Source organism: Pan paniscus, chromosome 1 (genome assembly GCF_029289425.2).
Source record: "Pan paniscus chromosome 1, NHGRI_mPanPan1-v2.0_pri, whole genome shotgun sequence".
NCBI classification, from domain to species: Eukaryota; Metazoa; Chordata; class Mammalia; order Primates; family Hominidae; genus Pan; species Pan paniscus.
Genome location: NC_073249.2, coordinates 13,336,755 through 13,356,876, shown reverse-complemented (window position 1 = coordinate 13,356,876; position 20,122 = coordinate 13,336,755). Strand labels below are relative to the sequence as shown.

Here is a 20,122-nt window from a genome sequence, read left to right as displayed (position 1 = left end):
AAAAAAAAAAATTGGTTCTTCTAATCTTCGTATATGAAAGAAATCCTCTATTCGAAGCTTAATTTGTTTTTTAGACCTTTTATCAAATGTTTTTGATGAGTCAGGATAGTTTTATGTACTGTTTTTCCCAGTGATAAACATTATGCTAACAGTTTTTCTTGAATTAGACCAGGAATTGCAACCTTTTTATATAAAGAACCAGACAGTAAATATTTTAGACTTGGTGAGTCGTATATGGTCTGTTGCATATTCTTCTGTTTAACAACCCTTTAAAAATGCAAAAACTATTCTTAGCTTGTACATTGTACAAAAACAAGTCAATGGCAACAGGATTGGCCTGTAGGCCATAGTTTGCTCAGCCAGCTCCCATTCTGCCCCACCTCCCCTGCAGGAAAAGAGTGGTTATTAAATGGCCATAATACTCTTTGTTAAGACTCCAGAAAGACTTAGGTGGTGCCTAGTAGACCCTATCACCTAGACAAAAGTACTACTAGGAATCTTCAGGGGATTGTTCTGCACAAAGTAGAGAGGGCTGTCTCAAAGGCTATTATAGACGTGGCTTTTGAGGCATAGAGTGAACCCCACTAAGATTCACAGGAAACTCACAACATTTTAAAGAAAGTTGGTTATTAAAAAATACTAACAGCTTGGCCGAAAAGGGATAGGATAGAGACAGCTCAAAATGAAAAAAGGCCTCTGGGCGCCCACTCTTCAACAGGCAGGAAGCAGGGTGAGAAAGCTGTATATTATGGGCTAATTGTTATAGAAAAGAGAAGACACCTCATAGGGTGGAACCAAGAGTCCTGGAGAAACATGGATTAGGGAACCACTCCCACAGAAGATAATTATATTCCCAGACCCTAGAACAGGGGCCATGACAACATGTGCTGACTGGATTTCAGGACTGCTATGGCCAAGAGATGGCTATGTTCCTCTCCTGTCCCTCTTCTTACTACAATTAACTTACTCCTATCTCATTATTGTATATAAGGGCATATGCGGAGCAGATAACCTGTCTAATTCACAAGTTTCTCAATCAAGAAGAGCTGCAACAAAATTACTATATGTGAAAGCCTCATGTGTATCCAGAACTGATGCATACCATGAGATCATCAATTCAACCCTGAGGTCATGATGGAATAATATACTTCAAGAGGCATAGAGGGGAGTGAGTGTAGGAGGAATAATAATAATTTTGGTCAGAGAAGAGACCATGGTAGCTTAAACACAGCCACAAATTAATTGCAGCTCCTCCTATCAAGTGATAGAGTCTATTTCCCCATCCCTTAAATCTGAGCTCAACTTGTGACTAGCTTTGACCAATAGAATGTGATCAACATGTTGTTATGTGACTTCTTGCAGCTTCTGCACCCTCTTGGAATGTTTCCACTATCATGTAAAGAAGCTGAGTCTAGCCTACTGAAAGATGAGAAGCCATGTGGATGAGAACTGAGGCTGGCCAACAGCCCCACCCAATAGCCCTCAGTTAATCTGCTAACTGACTGCAAACTCAGATGTAAGACCAGCTGATACCTCAAGGAGCCAAAGTGGCTATTCCAGCTGAGCCATGCCAGAACTGCCAACTCAACAGAATCATGAGCAAAGAAATCATTGTTGTATGCCACTAAGTTTTGGAACATGGTCTGTTACACCACAATCAACTGATATATTCATTGCTTCAATCAGTCTGGGTGGATAATTGGGGGATTAATTAAAAGGGGAATAATTCAATGAATTATCTACTCTCCATGGATAGCACCACTGTCGAGTGGTTAAGATTTCCACTGTGATCACACTCTCACTACTCCAAGAAGTAGGAATGCCAACATCCCCTACATCCTCTCATTCCTGTCAGACCAATCATGCATAGATAGAACTAGGTTTGTGTGTGAACAGAAACTGCAGAACTAGATATAGTAAATTAATGCTCATTTATTATTACCTTTACTATATTTAAAAGTTTGCATTATTCTCCTATTGAAACAACTCTTGCCAATTTTACCATTAACTCACTTGTCAAATCTGAAGAATAATTCTCATTGCCTATTCCCTTGCTTTAAAATTTCCCCAATGTTTTCAGAATAAAATTAAGACTTCTTAACACGGTATACAAGGCTTGCCATGTCATGGCCTCTGCCCTTCAGGTCTCCCCATTAGCCAATCCCCGTTTTACCAAAAGCAAAGCAAAGTTCAGCCTTTGCTGTAACTTCACTAAACTACTTGTAGTTCATTGAATGTGCTGTGTTTTCTCTAGCCCCCGTGTTTTTTATGTGCAATTCCTCTGGTCTGGTGTTTCCTGCCTCTTTACATTGCCAATTCCTACTTAGGGATGTCAATATCTAAGAAGCAGTTCCTGATGACCCCTCTCCACTACATTCACCAAATACTTTTTACACTGCTTTGTCATCATTTATTTATCTATCTCTTCAAAAGCGAAGAGCTCCTGGTAAAGACAGTCGCTGTCCTTTCATCTCCGCATCTAGCAGAGGTGCTGGGCCATAGTAGGTACTTAATGGTCTGCTGAGTAAAGCAGTGAATAAACTGTAGCCACACTTCTAAAGGTGTGATATTGTTCTATTTATTTTATATATCACTACAGGTAGCCCATTTCAGCAGTACTATACATTAAAGTGATAATACTACAAAAATGTAGGAAGAATAAAGTACTCTCCTACATAGAAAATAGCCAAAGATTTTTAAAAACCTATTATAATGTTTGAATTATATTTTGTTCATAAATGTACAACCCCCTTTGGTAAAACTTCACATTTTACTCAGCAACATAAGTAACAACTTTATAAAACATCCACAGAGTGCAATAGGTATGGAAATTATGTATCACTGAAATTTTAAAAAGTAGTATTTATAATACATGTTCATGTATACTAGTCCAATTTTGATATATATGTTGGCAATAGGGCATAGAAGAAACCAGAAGCCATTATTTTCAAATATTACACAGAGACAATTTTTATACTGGAAGGATCCCTTAAGTCATCCAGCTGAATGTCCTTATGTTACTGATGAGGATACTGTGCTCTGGAGCAATTAAGTGACTAACTGAAGTCACTCATCTAGTTGATACGGGTGTCAAGATTAAAAGCAAAGATAGGCTGGGCATGGTGGTATGGTAGAAATATTCAACTTTGTCATCTTTAACCATTAAAAAGAATGTTTTTGATATTTAAAGAGTATTTTCCCCTAAGAATAAGTAGATTAAAATTTCTGTGTATAATAAATTATGAACAAAATGGAGTTTATTCCAGGAATGCAAACATTTAAAAACTACCGCCGGGCACAGTGGCTCACGCCTGTAATCCCAGCACTTTGGGTGGCTGAGGCAGGTGGATCACGAGGTCAGGAGTTCAAGACCAGCCTGGCCAAGATGGTGAAACCCCGTCTCTACTAAAACTACAAAAATTAGCCAGGTGCAGTGGCAGGCGCCTATAATCCCAGCTACTTGGGAGGCTGAGGCAGGAGAATCACTTAAACCTGGATGGCAGAGGTTGCAGTGAGCCAAGGTTGCGCCACTGCACTCCAGCCTGGGCGACAGAGTTAAGACTCTGTCTCAAAAACAAGAAAACAACAACAACAACAAAAACTATCAAGATAACTTACCTACATTACAGAATAAAAAAGAAAAATCATATGATAGTTTCAACAGATGCAGAAAAGGCATTTGACAAAATTCAACATCCATTCAGTATAAAAACTCTCAACAAATTGGGAATGGAAGAAAATTCCCTCATTCTGATAAAAGGTGTCTAAGAAAAACTGAGAGTTCCTATCACATTTAGTGGTGAAATACCTCACGCTTCTCCTTAGGTCAGACACTAAACCAGGATGTCCACTTTCACTACTTCCATCTGCCTTTGTACTAGAAGCCAGTGCAAAAGTCAAGAAAGCAAAATAAAAGGCATACAAATTGGGAAAAAAGTAAAATTGTCATTCACAGATGACATCATTATTTACATACAAAATCCTAGGGAATCTACAGAAAAGTTTCAAGATCTAATGAATGAATTTAGCAAAGGCACAGGACACAAGATCAACATACGAAAAGCAATTGTATTTCTATGAGCAACAAACAACAGGAAAATAAAAAAATTTAAATACCATTTATAATAGCATCAAAAAGGAATAAAATATTTAGAATAAATTTAACCAAACAACAGGCAGGACCTCTACAATGAAAACCACTCAATAGTGCAGAGAAACAAAGTAAAGAAGACATAAATAGAGTTTGATATCATGTTCATGCATTGGAAAACTCAACATTGTTAAGTGTCAATTCTCTGTAAACTGATTTATAGATTCAATGCCATCTTAACTGAAATCCTAGTGTGCATTCTGTAGAAATAACAAGTTGATTCTAAAATTTTATGAAAATATGAAGGATCTAGAATGGCCAAACTTTCTTTAAAAACAAGAACAAAATTAGACAACTTACAACATCTAATTTCCAAACTTATTTTTATAAAAGCCACAGTAATCTAGACAGGGTACTGATAAAAGACTACATGAAAGATCATTGGAACACAATGCAGTCTAGAAAGACCCATAAATATAGAAAAAGTGCTCATCATCATTAATTGCCAGAAAAATGCAAATTAAACCTACAATGAGATACTACTTCATATTCACTTAGAATGACTAACACTACAAAGACTGGCAATATCAAATATTAGAGAGGATATAGAACTGGAATTCTCATACACTGCTGGTAAGAATGAAACATAGTACAACTACTTTGCAAAACAGTTGGGCAGTTTCTTACAAAATTAAACAAACATTACCCTTTGCCCACAAATTGTACGCCTACATATTTACCCAGGAGAAATGAAAACATATCCAAGGACTTTTATAGGAATGTTCAAAGCAGCTTTATTCATAATAGCCAAATGCATACAGCTCAAAAGATTAAACAGCAGGTGAACGGTTAAACAAATTACAGTACACCCTTACAATGAAATACTAATCAGAAATTAAAAAGTAGTGAACTACTGAATTATGCAACAACATGGATGAATTTCAGAGACATGAGAGTACATACTACATGATTCCAAAGCTACCTTTAGATGCTAAAAGTCACAACAGTGGTGGTCTTGCAGTGAGTGAAGGGGAGGGACTGACTGAAAAAAAGGCATGACAAAACTTTCTAAGGTGGCGGAAATATCCTAAACAATGAGCTGGGTGGTGATGACACAGGTGTAAATATTTGGATTTTGTTTTGTTTTTTAAGACAGGGTTTCACTCTGTCACCCAGGTCAGAGTGCAGTGGCACGACCATGGCTCACTGCAGCCTTGATCCCCCCAGGCTCAAGCAATCCTCTCACCTCAGCCTCCTGAGTAGCTGGGACTATAGGCACACACCACCACACCTGGCTAATTTTTGTATTTTTTTGTAGAGATGGGGTTTTGCCATGTTGCCCAGGCTGGTCTCGAACTCCAGGCCTCAAGTAATCCACCTACCTCAGCCTCCCAAAGGATTGGGACTACTGATGTGAGGTGTATTTGTCACTATTCATCTAACGGCATACACATTATCTGTGCACTTACTGTATATAAATTATACCTCAATAAAAAGTTTATTTACTTCTTTATATTAAATGTCTATTAATAAGCTGGGCGCAGTGGCTCACACCTGTAATCCTAGCACTTTGGGAGGCCACGGCGGGCAGATCACTTGGGGCCAGAAGTTTGAGACCAGCCTGGCCAACATGGCAAAACCCTGTTTCTACTAAAAATATTTTTAAAAATTAGCCCGGGTGTGGTGGCGCATGTCTGTAATCCCAGCTACTCAGGTGGCTGAGACATGACAACCTCTAGAACCCTGGAGGCTGAGGTTACAGTGAGCCATGACTGTGCCACTGCACTCCAGCCTGGGTGAAAAAGTGAGACTCTGTCTCAAAAATAAATAAATAAATATTAATAAAGCAAACGGACTACAGTTGGTGGGAAAGGGCTTAAATCACCCCAGTGTACTCAAGAAGTGCTCCTATTCATGAGAAGCACAGATAGAACAACTAAATTTCCTCCTAAAACATACAACTGTGTGTCTAGTGTTATGATTTCATCTTAAATGATAAAATCTCATTCAATTAATTCCCCTTAAAAACTCAAACATTCATTCTCCATTTCCTAATTGAAAGAACTAAATGTTGATAAAGGCCTATGTTTTAAATGGCTATTTATTTTCACTCCAAAGGCACATCTACTGTTCCTACTATTATTGCTACAGATATTCCAAAAAGTGACTAGGTGGAAAGAAGGGATTAAAAAATACCACCACAGGAAACAAATATTTAACTTATGACCTAAATAATTTTAGTCATTTAATATCTTAAAATATATCTTATGACTTAAAAGAGAAAGTATTCTATTTACCATATATACAAAGAAAATACCGTATTTGGAATCCAACAGACTTGGATCCAGAATACATAAAGAACTGCTACAACTGATGATAAATAAATAACCTGACCTTAAAAATGGTACAAAACTTCAAAACAGATGTTCATAAAAGAAGATATACAAATGGCCAATAAGCAAATGAAAAAATGCTCAACATCATTAGTTGTTAGAGGAATGTAAACTAAAACTACAATAAGATACTACTTCATATTCTTTTAGAATGGCTAACACTACAGACTAGCAAAATATTCCCAAAAGAAAAATTATTGCTGCTGTTATGACATGAATTATTTCAGTCATTTAGTAATACATTAAAAGACATTTCATGACATAAAAGAGAAAGCATAAAATCTGGAGAGATAGAAAGTAGACTAGTGTTTGCTTAGGGGTAGGGGAATGGAAGGGATAGGGGAACGATAGCTAAAGGGTATGGAGTTTCTTTTGGAGGTGATGAAAATATTCCAAAATTAACTGTGGTGACAGATGCACTTACCTGTGACTACACTAAAAGCCACTGAATTGTACATACAAAATGGGTGAATTTTAAGATATTCTATCTCAATAATGTTATTGAGATATAATAATGCTGTTATTAAGATTTTGATTGGGATTAAATTGGGATCTGTAGATTTGGAGAAAACATGTATGTTTATAATATTGATTCTTTCAATACATGAACATTATATAATGCTCCAATTATTTGGGTCTTCTTTAGTTTCTCTCAATAATGTTTTATAGAATTCCATGCAGAAGTACTGTACATATTTTATTAGAGTCATTCCTCGATATTTACTATTACTGATGCTATTTATATGGTATATTTTAAAGAAGACAAAGCATTGAATTTTTTTTATTGTGGGGAAGAAGAACAGAGCATGGTGTACATATTAAATAATCAAAATTTCAAAATAAATCACTATACATGGTCTAACATGATTTTTTCTGATTTTAAATTTTATTTACAGAAAAGTCATACAAATATATAAAAATTATATTTAATCACTCATTTAACAAATCACATTCATGAAAAAGAATAAAAATACATAAACTTGGCTGGGTGCAGTGGCTCACACCTGTAATCCCAGCACTTTGGGAGGCCAACGGGGGTAGCCTGCTTGAGGTGAGGAGTTTAAGTCCAGCTGGTCAACACGGTGAAACTCCATCTCTACTGAAAATACAAAAATTCGCTGGGTGTGGTGATGCACACTTGTAGTCCCGGCTACTTAGGTGGCTGAGACACGAGAATCACTTGAACCCGGAGGTGGAGGTTGCAGTGAGCCGAGATCGCACCACTGCACTCCAGCCTGGGCGACAGAGTGAGACTCTGTGTCTCAAAAAAAAACCATAAACCTACAAATGTCCTGAAAATTCCATGACAAGTAAATGCTTCCTAATTTGTATTTGCTATGTTCCTTAGCTCACAGTGAAAACAGAAGTACGTTTTAGTCTCCATATTTCCTCAATATATGTATTTATTAGCAAAATGCTTTCATAGCAAAGAAATTTTATTTAATGATGGCCAATTTTACATCTAAAGCTGGTAACATTCAAAGCGTTAAAAAAAATCCATCATATCGGTGTTACAAACACTTCATTATTTTTTCAACTAACTATATTAATTAGTTCCCTGAAAGCAGATTGTAGAGTTTTACAATCATAAAATAATTATTCATTTTCTACTAAAATGAAATAAAGATATAAATCACATTTGGCCTTAAAATTAATTTATGTGAGTACTTAATGTTTCTGGATCTGTTTTCTCATCTGTAAAAGAAGGTTAGATGAAAACATCTAGTCTCAACTAGTTTTAAAACTCTGTTAATTTTATAATAAGAAAACAGCAAAACCATATGGTCATACCATACTTTAAGCCAAAAACGTTTGATAAATTAGATGTATACAAGCTAAAGGACTCAGTAATTATTAGTTCACATAAAAGGTCTCTGCTTTCACTCCAGAATTAGCAGCCTCCAAAAATTTTTCAAAAACATACTTGATATTTATTGAAAATGAAAATTCATCATGTTTCTGACATAAGATACAGGGATATAAGATTATGTCTTATATTTCTACTAAGAACCATAGTTATCTCACTGATATGATAAAAAGCATAGTATATATGAAACCATTTAGTTCTTAGGCAATTCATAATTCTAAGATATTTCAGACGTTTTGAAAGTATTCAAATAAACAATATGGTTATAAATAGGTCCACTTTTTTTTTAGTGGAATAATGTGAAAGACTGGACTTTATCTCAAGGAGGCTTCAGAAACTATGTAATCCAAAACCATGTAGCTATAGTTAACTATCATATATTGATGAAAGTAAGTATTTGATATAAAAATGTTACCTGATCAATTATAGAATTTAGCTTGGTAAGTAATAGAAATCCTCGACCATGGACAAGGTACTGTCCAAGGGTTGCCATGTGCGTCTCCTCCTCTTCTTCCTCCCTGGCCTCCACCCTCTGGACCACTGCATTGCAAAGCCGGTTGACATCGGTCAGAAATTCACGTGCCAGTGAGTTACTGTCGGTGCTCATGACCGAGCTATAAAATAAGTATTACAAAAAAAAAGATTAGGAAAACAAATACAAATTTACTTTTAAAACTATGTGTTTTTGTTGTTTGTTTCTAACTGAAGATTGGCTTAAAATTACTGGAAATTGGTACTTAACCCTATAATATTTTCAGGCGTAGTTCTGACCTAGTCAGGTGCTTCTTAAATAATTCCTTCCATGGCAGAAGTGAGTCCCAGGCTTGAAATACCTGAGCATAGCTGAGAATAGGTAAGTAACAGCACCTGGATGGAAGACATTTTCTCTTTTTAAGAGAGAAGACTTTCTTTCTTAAATACAATAAAAATAAACCCATTACTTATAAAATGTTCTTGCTTTATATATTTTATAATAAATTGGTATTTTAAAAATATAACCCATTTTTCACTTGATAGAGCCCACAATCACTGACCCATCCTCCCCAAACACCAAAGTTCAGTTAATAAAAAGGATTTCCAATCAGGTGAATAAAAACTGAAAAATTCTAACAGCTAAAGTTACGCCACTTCACTTCTTATGACATATTTAAATCAAATAAAGGGTAATGTGACATTTTAAGATTAAGGGAAATAAGGTACAGCAAACAGAATGGGGGAACATAAATACAGAGGAAAATGTACAAATTTCCAGAAGGGAAAAACCGTGAACAACGAAATCCCCAAGGAGTTTCAAAATAGTTTCATCTCTGGGCTAAAAGTAATTTTGAGGTATCCAGTAACCTTTAAAAGATGTTTAACGTAGAGATGTTAAGTTAAATAAGACATGTATTGCCTCACCTCCCTTCACCCGCTTCAGGGGGAAGCCCTCCCCACAGTCCCTGCTGAGAGGGCAGTGCACATATGACTATGCCTCTTGCCAAGAGGCACAGTCAGGCTCTGGGCCCCAGTTCAGCTACAATCCATGCTCATCATAAGATGTGACTCGTATAGTGTGGGTTGCAAAGAGGAACTGGACTAATCAGGTTTTCTTTCTCTCTCTTGGGAATTTAAACTAAAGGGATATAGTTGATGTGCTGAAAGGTCACACAGAGATGGGGCTGTGGTAGTCATTATGAGGTAGCTGAGGGTCAGAAGAAGCCAACCAAGTAAAAATGAACCAACGGGATACAAAGAGAAGTAGATAAACATGAAAGGGAAATACCAGAGAAATTCCTAATACTACCTTAGTTCCTGTTCATTCTGGGACCTCACAGTTTAATTCTTTGATTCCCATCAGAATTCTAGGTATTACAGTAACTCTCTTTTAGTATAACAAACATCAATACTTTTAATATTTTTGAAATTAGAAAGGAGAAAAATATGAAGTACATCTCTCATTCTAAAATGTGGCAATAACCTCTATTATATATTAATATTGGTTCTTTATATGCTTTCAGAAAGTAAAATTATTAAATAAATCCAATAACCTAATTTATATTCAGTTCATATTTATCCAACTTTAATATATTTCATTGAATCTGTTCATAATTTTAGGATACATAATTACTTAGTACACCACTAAAAAAGAATTAAACTATGACACAATGCTTCTTATCACATAAAATTTCCCTACAATATCACCTTCTGGGCCGTCAAGACCATTCATGCCACAGCACTTAAGAGTACTGTAGTATTGTTTCTGGGATTTTCCTTCAAAGCTACTAACGTCATTCTATAAATTTATATGCTGGTGCTTTCTTGATCTTACCAGATGGTATCAGCAGAAAGTTTCAGAAAACAACCAGGAAAACATTTAAAAACTCAACAGGTATAGTACCAGCAATGCACAGAAGTCTGCTGAAGCACTGACAATGTGAAAGTCTACGATCAAGTGCACTCACGTGCAGGCCAGTCAACTACTTCACAAGTGCTTATAAGACACTATCCATTGCAAGATACACTGCAACTTTAGAAACATTAAAAATGTGAAAAACTGAAAAATTATGGGAATAATTAAGTCTATCTTCTAGAAATTAAGATAATGGAAATCAATATAAATTTTTAGATATAAAAGTTAACGCCATATCAGTAAAAGGCATTATAATCTCAACAGAAATGTATGTTTTTTCCTGATTTAAAAATGTACCTAAAATATATACATGTTTATATGAATAGGTTAGTGTATATACATGATTACTTGCTTTTATTTCATTTAGATATATTGAAAAACATTTCACATGAGCTCTCACTCTTTAATAGCTGTATGGCATACTGCTACATGTAAATATTACATATATAGCATTATATTATAGTTTACTATGTAGCCAATCTCTTATTTTTGAATAGATTGTTTCTAGCTTTTTATTATCATAAACAAAGCTACAATTAACACCCTTATACTACTTGCCCCTTTATCTTATTACTTCCTTGAAGTAGAAATTGCCGTTATTTCATAAGGTAGGTTTTACATATTTCTTGTTAGGTTTACTCCAAGGCGCTTCATATTTTTGCCATTATTATGAATGGGATTTTGTTTTCCATAATATATTCTAGGATTTAAAACTGGTATATAGTAGGCACATAGGAAGTGGATTTCTTTTGATATAATAATCATATATCTAAACTTCTGAGCTTTTTTATTATTTTGTTTTGAATTTCCCAGATATAATACTCTATAATCTACAAATAACAAAAATTCTGAATTATCCTATCCAATATTCATACAATTTCTATTATTCTATCTAATTGTATCAGTTTGCACTAACAGAACAACATCAGTTGTGGTGATGGGGACACTTTTGCTTTGTACATTAGGAAGTATTCACCTCTTCCTAACAGAAATATTGAATTTAATTGAATGACTTTCAGTCATTTTTAATGTCAACTGAAGAGATGATTGCACGGTATTTTCTTTAAATTTTTTCTAATATTTAAAGTACCCAGAAACAAAGAATATATAACATGAGGTTATAGCCAACAACCAGATATAAATAGTGTACTGTATATATCCTTTTGTAACTTTGCTTTTTCCTCTTAATGTTATGTTCATTCCATTAAACCATCATGCAATATACCATTGTATGAATAAACCACAAACTATACATCCATCTCTACTAAGAAAAGTTTAGCTGTTTTAACTTTGGGGTTTAATGAATGTCACATAATTATGTAGTTTCAAGCCTTCAAAATCATGTTGATGGTTAATATTTATTACATTATATACTTACCAGTCTTTCACCACTGCTGTGACATTTAGAGTCTATATCATTTGGACTCATAAACTAGATGAAACAAATATTCTTAGAACAAAGCTTCACCTACAAAAAAAAAGACAAACATATTAATCACAATAGCAAACCACAAATAATTTTAACAAAGTTGTGACATAATCAGTGGCCACTCTTCATACATGATGTATGAAACCACCAATGAAATTTTTAGATCTTAGGAGCACACTAAAAAAATGCCTACTTCAAGAATTCCTCTTGAGAGGGAATCTTGGAACATAGTGATCTGAAAAAGCAACTCAATAATAGCTCTCTACTTTTCCTCTTCCAGTTCTTAACTTAAAACCTCCAGGTAAATCACAAGTTAACTGCAAAGGAGAATTAGACCAGTCTTCTTAACACTAGAATCTAGGAGGCAGTGGAATATCTAAATACTATCAAGACAAAAAGGTTTTCAACTCAGAGTTCCTAGGTACAGCCATTACTTTCCTGTTAGGATGAAAGGTATTTGAAGATACATAAGAACTTAGACAATACCAAAGCCAAACATTAATTTATTAATCATCATCAAATTTCATATCTTTATTGAAGTTTTTAAATGAATTAATCTTTTGAGTAGAATATAATGAAGGTTATTTCTAGAAGACTAAAGGATACATTTCTATTTCTGGGATAGCAACAGGATATTTCTCTTTAGTTACCTGCTCTCCCCTTCTCTACAGTGCTTACCAGGAAGAAGCATGAAGAATGTTTCCTTATCATAGTTATGTGGCAAACATGAAGATATTTTGAATTACAAGTTTTAAAATCAGATTGATTTTTTAAATTATTTTTATTTAAAAAAAAATGAGATGGGGTCTCGCTGTGTTGCCCAGGCTAGTCTTGGACTCCTGAGCTCAAGTGATCTGCCCACCTCGGCCTCCCAAAGTACTGGGATTACAGGCGTGAGCCACTGTACCTGGCCCAGGAGTGATCTTTAATTACTTCAAAATGCTCAAATCTGGAAAACTGTCTTAAGTTTCTTTCAGCTTGCCAACCAGTTCTTGTACCACACATTATTCTAGGCACTTGAAGATAAACCAGGCAGAAAACAGCTGTGTTAGACAATGCAGGGCTTTGTGTGAATTAGGAAAAAACATCCCTTCCTGATGGGTGCAGCTCCACACAGCAGGGCACACAGCTATCAAAGCACAGGGTATATTTCAGTCTCACCCCCTCATTCCTCTGGCAGAGCACCAGAAAGCAGTATATCAACGGCTCAACCAAGTGGAACAGCCCTGGAATAGAGTCCTAACACACCTTCCATACCTGTTCCTGCTGCCTCCTGAGCTAATCAATATCATGCAAATTTTTTTTTTTTTTTTGAGAGGAGTTTCACTCTTTCGACCAGGCTTGAGTGCAGTGGCGCGATCTCGGGTCACTGCAACAACCTCTGCCGCCTGGGTTCAAGCGATTTTCCTGCCTCAGCCTCCCGAGTAGCTGGGATTACAGGCGCCCACCATTATGCCCAGCTAATTTTTGTATTTTTAATGGGGGGGGGGGTTTCGCCACATTGGCCAGGCTGGTCTCAAACTCCTGACTTCAGGTGATCCACTCGCCTCGGCCTCCCAAAAGTGCTAGGATTACAAATGTGAGCCACCGTGCTCAGCCCATGCAGATATTTTTAACTTTAAAATTATGGAAGGGGAAAAAATAAAATAAAATTATGGAAGGGAAATTATGGATCAAACTGTGAGCCTAAAGATGGTATTATATTAGTTGCTCTGACTACTACCACCCTCCAGCTTGCACGACCACAAGGTAGAGCCATCTATCTTGCAATGCTAAGATGATTCCAGCTAACTCAGCGTGGCCGTAAGAAGTGAAAGCTGGCAGCTGGTCAGCTAGATCTGTCTGTTTCTCTTATCAAGGGACATTTTCTAGGCCAAGCTGAGGGATTTCTCTAATGCTCTTAAACTGGCATGGCTTCTTTATCTCTGTAGTTTACAAAGCCTCACTTGAATATCTATGCAGTTTCATTTTATCCAAGATCATAATTCTAACCACCAGCACAGTCACATGTGTCCTCCTTGAGTCTGCCAGCACTCTTTATACACACCTGTATTCTAATTTTTATCATCCTGTATCATTCTAGGTGTCCAGAACGTCTGGAAGTATAGATACATTTTTAATAATGATGCCCTTAGCCCATTATATATTTGCCCCTGTTTCCAAACTACATAGACACACCCTGTAGTTACTTATCTATGACTGTTTCACCCTCTAGGTCATAAGTTACTTAAGGCCAGGGACCCTGTCTTATTACTTTTTACCTTTTATAGCTATAATGCCCAATTTTAAATCTAACTTTATTACTATAATTTCAATTTCTAATACAATTGTTATAATGTCATAACAAAGAAAACTTGCCCCAACGATATTCGTAGAATTTTTATATCCTTAGCATTTACTGTAAATGAAAAACATAGTAACAAATGCCTATAATCATATAAATGACCTTCTCAGAAAAATAATGTTTCACTTTTTCTCATATAGTGACTGGTAAAATGTAAAATATGAACAAGCAAAAACAAAACATACATACACAAACACTGATTTAATGTATTAGCTACATCTCATTTTATGTCATCAGAAGTTTCATCAATATGCCATTTAATTCAACAAATGTTATTGAACATTTACTGTATGTGAGCTACTAATTTATGCACTGAGTTTAGAGCAGAATCAAAATCCTTACCATCATGTATTATAGTGAGGTAGAGACAGATGAAAAGCAAACATACACTATAATGTCAGGTCATGTTAATTCGATGAAAAAGTAAAACAAAGTAAGGGTATAGAGTGATAGGAATGCTGTTTCAGATAGGATGGACAAGGAAGGTCTGAAGCAGTAATATTTGAGCAAAAACTTGAATGGAATAAGTAAATGGACCATGTGGGTATCTGGGAAATGTGTGTTCCAAGCCACTGAGATAAATGTATGCTGGATGCACTGGATATTGAGTGCAAGAGGAAAAGAGGTAAAAAATAATTGCAAAGAAAAAGTGAGAAAAGTCAACCCATTCTTCCTTCTCAGGAACTAAAGTAAGCATGGAAAGAGGAAATAGAAGTGTTCCCCTGAAACCATTTCTCCCCAAGAATGCAAGTCCCTCCCAATGCCCACCCAAAAAAGACTATAAGGTTTTTTAGCCTGTGTGAAGAATAGTACTGTTTACTGATAGGTAAGACTGACATAAGAACAGTTGTAAGGGAAAATAACGTTCAGTTTTAGCTATGTTAGGTGTGATAGGTTTCTTAGAAATTAAGTAATCAAGTAGGCAGCTGAAGATCAAAACAGGCAGGGAAGCTGGAACTAGTGAATCAATTTGGGAATCATCAGGATATCATCAATAAATTTTTAAAGCCATGGGACTAGACAGATGAAATAACCCAGAGCAGTGCTGTTCACCGGAGCTTTCTGAGACGATGAGCCTGTTCTATAATTTCTGCCACACAATATAGCAGACAAAAGCCACATGTGGCTAGGGGCTACTATAATGAACAGTGGGGACCTAGAGAATGAGTGTAAGGGAGCAGAGAAGAGGTTTTACGACTGAGCCCTGGGCTTAGCATGGCTGAGTCAATGGAGAGGGTAAGTATCCAACACAGGAGACTGAGAAGGAACAGCAAGTGAGGCAGGAGAAAAATCAGGTGAGTGGTATCTCCCAGAAACCAGGTGAAGAAAGCTTGAAACAGAAAAGAGTAACCAATGCTATCAAAAATTCTGAGAGAAAGCTGGCGGGTGCAGTGGCTCAAGCCTGTAATCAGAGCACTTTGGGAGGGTGAGGTAGGCTAATCACTTGAGGCCAGGAGTTCAAGACCAGCCTGGGCAACATGGCGAAATCCCATCTCTACTAAAAATACAAAAGTTAGCCGGCATGGTGGTGCACACCTGTAATCCTAGCTACTTGGGAGGATGAGGTATGAGAACTGCTTGAACCTGAAAGGGGGAGGTTGCAGTGAGCTGAGATTGAGCCACCGCATACCAGCCTGGGTAAGAGTGAGACCCTGTTTCAAAAAAAAAAAAAAAAGAGAATTCTGAGAAGTTAAGTAAGATGAAGACTGGGAATTGACTGCTGGATTTAGCAACATGGAAGTTACTGACAATCTTTTCAAAGAATGGTCTTGGTGGGGTGGAAAAGACTGGTGAGGAAATGAAGGCAAGCAATTTAGACAGCTCTTTTGAGAAGTTCTGCCACAAAGCATGCAAGGGAACGGGTGATGGCTTGAGGGGGACATGAGATAAGTGAGGTTAAAAAAAAACCTGATTAATATTATAGCTTGTTTCTAAGCTGAAACATAGTATGTTTCTCTAACAGAGAAGGAAAATAGATGAAAAACTAGAATGAGAAGAGATAATTCTAGGAACAATGAGTAGGCAAAACGAAGAAGACCAACATACAAGTGGAAGAAACAGTGGCAGTTCATCTAATTGAATAAGAAGAATGTCAGAGAATACGAGTATAGATGTAGGAAGATTAGTATATTTGGCAATAGGAGGACCAAGAATTTTTTTCAGGTGCTTCTATTTTCTTGGTGCAATAAACAGCAAGACTGCCAGCTGAGAGTGAGAAGTGGGAAGGAGGTGTTAAACTGATGAGTGTAACAGGGTCAAAAAACAGCAGCCCATAAGAGACTTCCTGCCAGGCTGCCAATGAGTAACTAAATCAAGATTGAGTTCCATTGTTCAATAACTATACCCATACTATAATCCAACTCTCCTTCATGTTCCCAAGTATAGAATGGTAGACTGTCAAATACTCCATGGGAATCTAGATATATTACAGCTGCAGCATTCTCCTAATCTGTAAATGTAGAATCTATAGGTAGAAACTGGGTTATCTGGAATGAATTCTTAGAAAGCCCACATAGCCTTTATTGCTCATCTTTTCTTTAAGTATAATATTTGAAAATCTTTAAAAATGATCTCTAGAGTCTTTTGTGGAAGTAACATCAAGTTTACAAAAATCTATGGAAGCTACATTTTTTTAAATTTTAGAATATTATTCCTCCACAGGCTTCTACAAGTTTTCACATTTCACTATAATTACTCAAAGATTATTAGTTGAGCAATGACATTAACAAATGTTCTCAGAATCTGACCGTGAGATGTGAATTCATTTTAGAGCATCCAGAGTTCTGACACAATCTCCTCCCCAGTCTTGGGCTTCAATTTTCTCCTCTTTATTTTTCTCACTTGTACCCTTCTTAGTCTGTGTGTAGATCATTCTCCATGTCAGAGAAGAGAAGAAAGCTAAGAAATTTCATTTGTTCTCTGTATCTGATTATTGGGTCCATTTGTTGGTAAGAATCTATTATTTATTTGTCATGCTCATTCTCTCTCTCTCCCCTACTGCCCTATCCCCCACCCCCGCGCCCTTTCTTTCTTTTTGTAGAGACAGGGTCTCACCATGTTGTCCAGGCTGGTCTCGAACTCCTGGGCTCAAGTGAACCTCCCGCCTTGACTTCCCAAAGTGTTGGGATTACAGGCGTGAGCCACTGCACCTGGCCTCATTTTTGTTCTCTACGTATAAAACGTAAAAGGTCAGCCCAACTTTTTCAAAATCTTAGCTCATTATTCTACCAGGACTGTGTTCCTATTCTATAGGTTTTACATGTGCAGGTGTGTGTATGTGTGCATATATATATATATATATATATATACAATTTTTTTTTTTGAGACAGAATCTCGCTCTGTCGCCCAGGATGGAGTGCAGTGGCATGATCTCAGCTCACTGCAACCTCCACCTCCCAGCTTCAAGTTGGCCAGGCTGATCTCAAACTCCTGACCTCAGGTAATCCGCCCACCTCCACCCTTCCAAAGTGCAGGGGTTACAGGCGTGATCCACTGCACCCGACCATTTGGTTTCATATCCTTCTTTCTTTCTTGTGCACATTATTTAAAAATCAGTTCATGCTGGGCATGGTGGCTCATGCATGTAATCTCAGCACTTTGGGAGGCCAAGGTGGGTGGATCACCTGAGATTGGGAGTTCGAGACCAGCCTGGCCAACACGGAGAACCGCCCCCCCCCATCTCTACTAAAAATACAAAAATTAGCCGTGTGCGGTGGCACCGCCTATAGTCCCAGTAACTCGGGAGGCTAAGGCAGGAGAATCGCTTGAACCTGGGAGAGAAGGTTGCAGTGAACTGAGATCGCGCCACTGCACACCAGCCTGGGCGACAGAGCGAGACTCTGTCTCAAAAAATAAAATAAAATGAAATAAAATAAAATAAAATAAAAAATAAATAAAATAAATCATCAGTTCATGTGGCCACTTTCCCTCTCCCTTTCCTTCACATATTATTTCCAATTGTTCAGTAGAGATACTGCCTATTATCACCTTATAACCACTTTCCCTTCAAGAGACTATCTCTGGCATCTTACCTACCTTTTCTTCGAATTTTAGGAACTCTGTACTCCAATTCTCTATATTCCGGCTTTGTTCCATATTCCTCTTCCTGCTTATTAGTCTGCCAGCTATCATTTACAAAACAACCACTTTGTATCAGACACTAAGAACATAAAGTAATTCCAGTCTCTGCCCTCAAGAAGATTACATTACGGTGGCAAAGGCAAATCAATATATAGGGCACTATGTACTGCTAAGGGGCACTTAACCCAATTTGAGTGGCCAGGGAAGCTTCATGAAGAATAAATTGAAGTTGTACAGGTAAAGGGAGAAAAGAAGGGAAGAAAAGCATTAGAGATGGAAACAGCAGCTCAAGTTAAGTCACTGAGGAAATTACAGTTAAGTTCGGTATCACAACTACAAAATGAGAAACAGGAAAAGTGAGGATGGAGGGAGTGGCTGGCAAAGACCAGATGGTGAAAGGCTTTTGTACACTATGCTAAGAACCTTGGGCTTTAATCTATTGGCTAGTGAGTCTTATCAGAATCACCTATAGAGTTTGTCTAGGCCCCATGATCAGAGAACCTAATCTGCAAAACCCACAGCAAGACCTAAACATCGGTATTTTTAACAAGCTTCATAGGTGATTCTAAAGAACAGTCAGGGCTGAGACTCACTGCTACAGGTGACAGGAAGGCCATGAATTATTCTGAACATGTGAGTGGCATGGTCAATCTTGAACACATAGGTCATTCTAGTGGCAATGTGGAAAACACATTTTATGGAGAAAACTCTAGCTGCATGAAAACCAATTTGGAGACTGGCGTAATACTCCAAGCAAATGGTAAGGATATTTTTTTCTAAAGCAACAGTAGAAGAATATAATTTTATTAAATATCCAAGAGTTAAAATGAGCACAATTTTGGTGATTAATTGGATGGAGAAGTGAGTGGTAAGGGAGGGATCAGGACAACTCTCTGAATACTGGCTTGGTTAACTGGATAAATGGTACTGTCACCTGTGAAGAACACACAAGAAGAACTGAGGCACGTGTGCAGAGTCTGCTGTCAGGGCAAAACCACTCCACACCAGGTGAGCTGAGTCCTCTGTCTATTAGGCCAGTGACTAACTTCTTTACAGTGACTACTGAGACTAAATCCACCATGCCTTTCATTCCAATTTCAGCAATGCTCAAAATGTATACCTTCTCAACAACTATCCTTAACTCCATCTCATGGTTTCCAATACCAGACCAAATAAGGAAATAGCAAGTATAGACTCTCCTGAGAAGGCAGGATTAGAAAAGAAAAACAGAAAATAGGAGCTGGAGAAGGAGGCATAGGTCAAGGAATATTTTTTTTTCAAGTATTTGTTTTTTTTAAAGAATTGGAAGAACCATATTTTTAGGCTATAAGAAATAAGAGGTGGTGCGGCGTGGCCAGCCATCTCCTATCAGCTCTGATTGTGTGTACTTCTTCCCAGCATCACTGGCACCATGTCGGTAGCTTAAAATCATCATGGTGAGAGTATTTACATCATGGAAATGGGCAAATGCTACACATTAGGGTCTTTTTTGTTTCCTTCTCCAGGAGAGCCACTTTACCAGCATACCAC

At 37.0% G+C, this 20,122-nt stretch overlaps 1 protein-coding gene across 3 annotated transcripts in view; it reads right to left on the bottom strand.

The window, feature by feature from the left end:
• The window catches only part of LYST (lysosomal trafficking regulator), a 222,156-nt gene that overhangs the window by 159,888 nt on the left and 42,146 nt on the right, over positions 1-20,122 (bottom strand). For all 3 annotated transcript variants that reach the window (XM_063595304.1, XM_057299849.2, XM_057299854.2), the window contains 2 exons: positions 12,118-12,207; positions 8,766-8,964 (listed from right to left, as the gene is read on the bottom strand). In XM_063595304.1, the coding sequence (XP_063451374.1) occupies positions 8,766-8,957 (192 nt within the window). In that variant the 5' untranslated portion in view covers positions 8,958-8,964; positions 12,118-12,207. The remainder of the gene's footprint in view (positions 1-8,765; positions 8,965-12,117; positions 12,208-20,122) is intronic.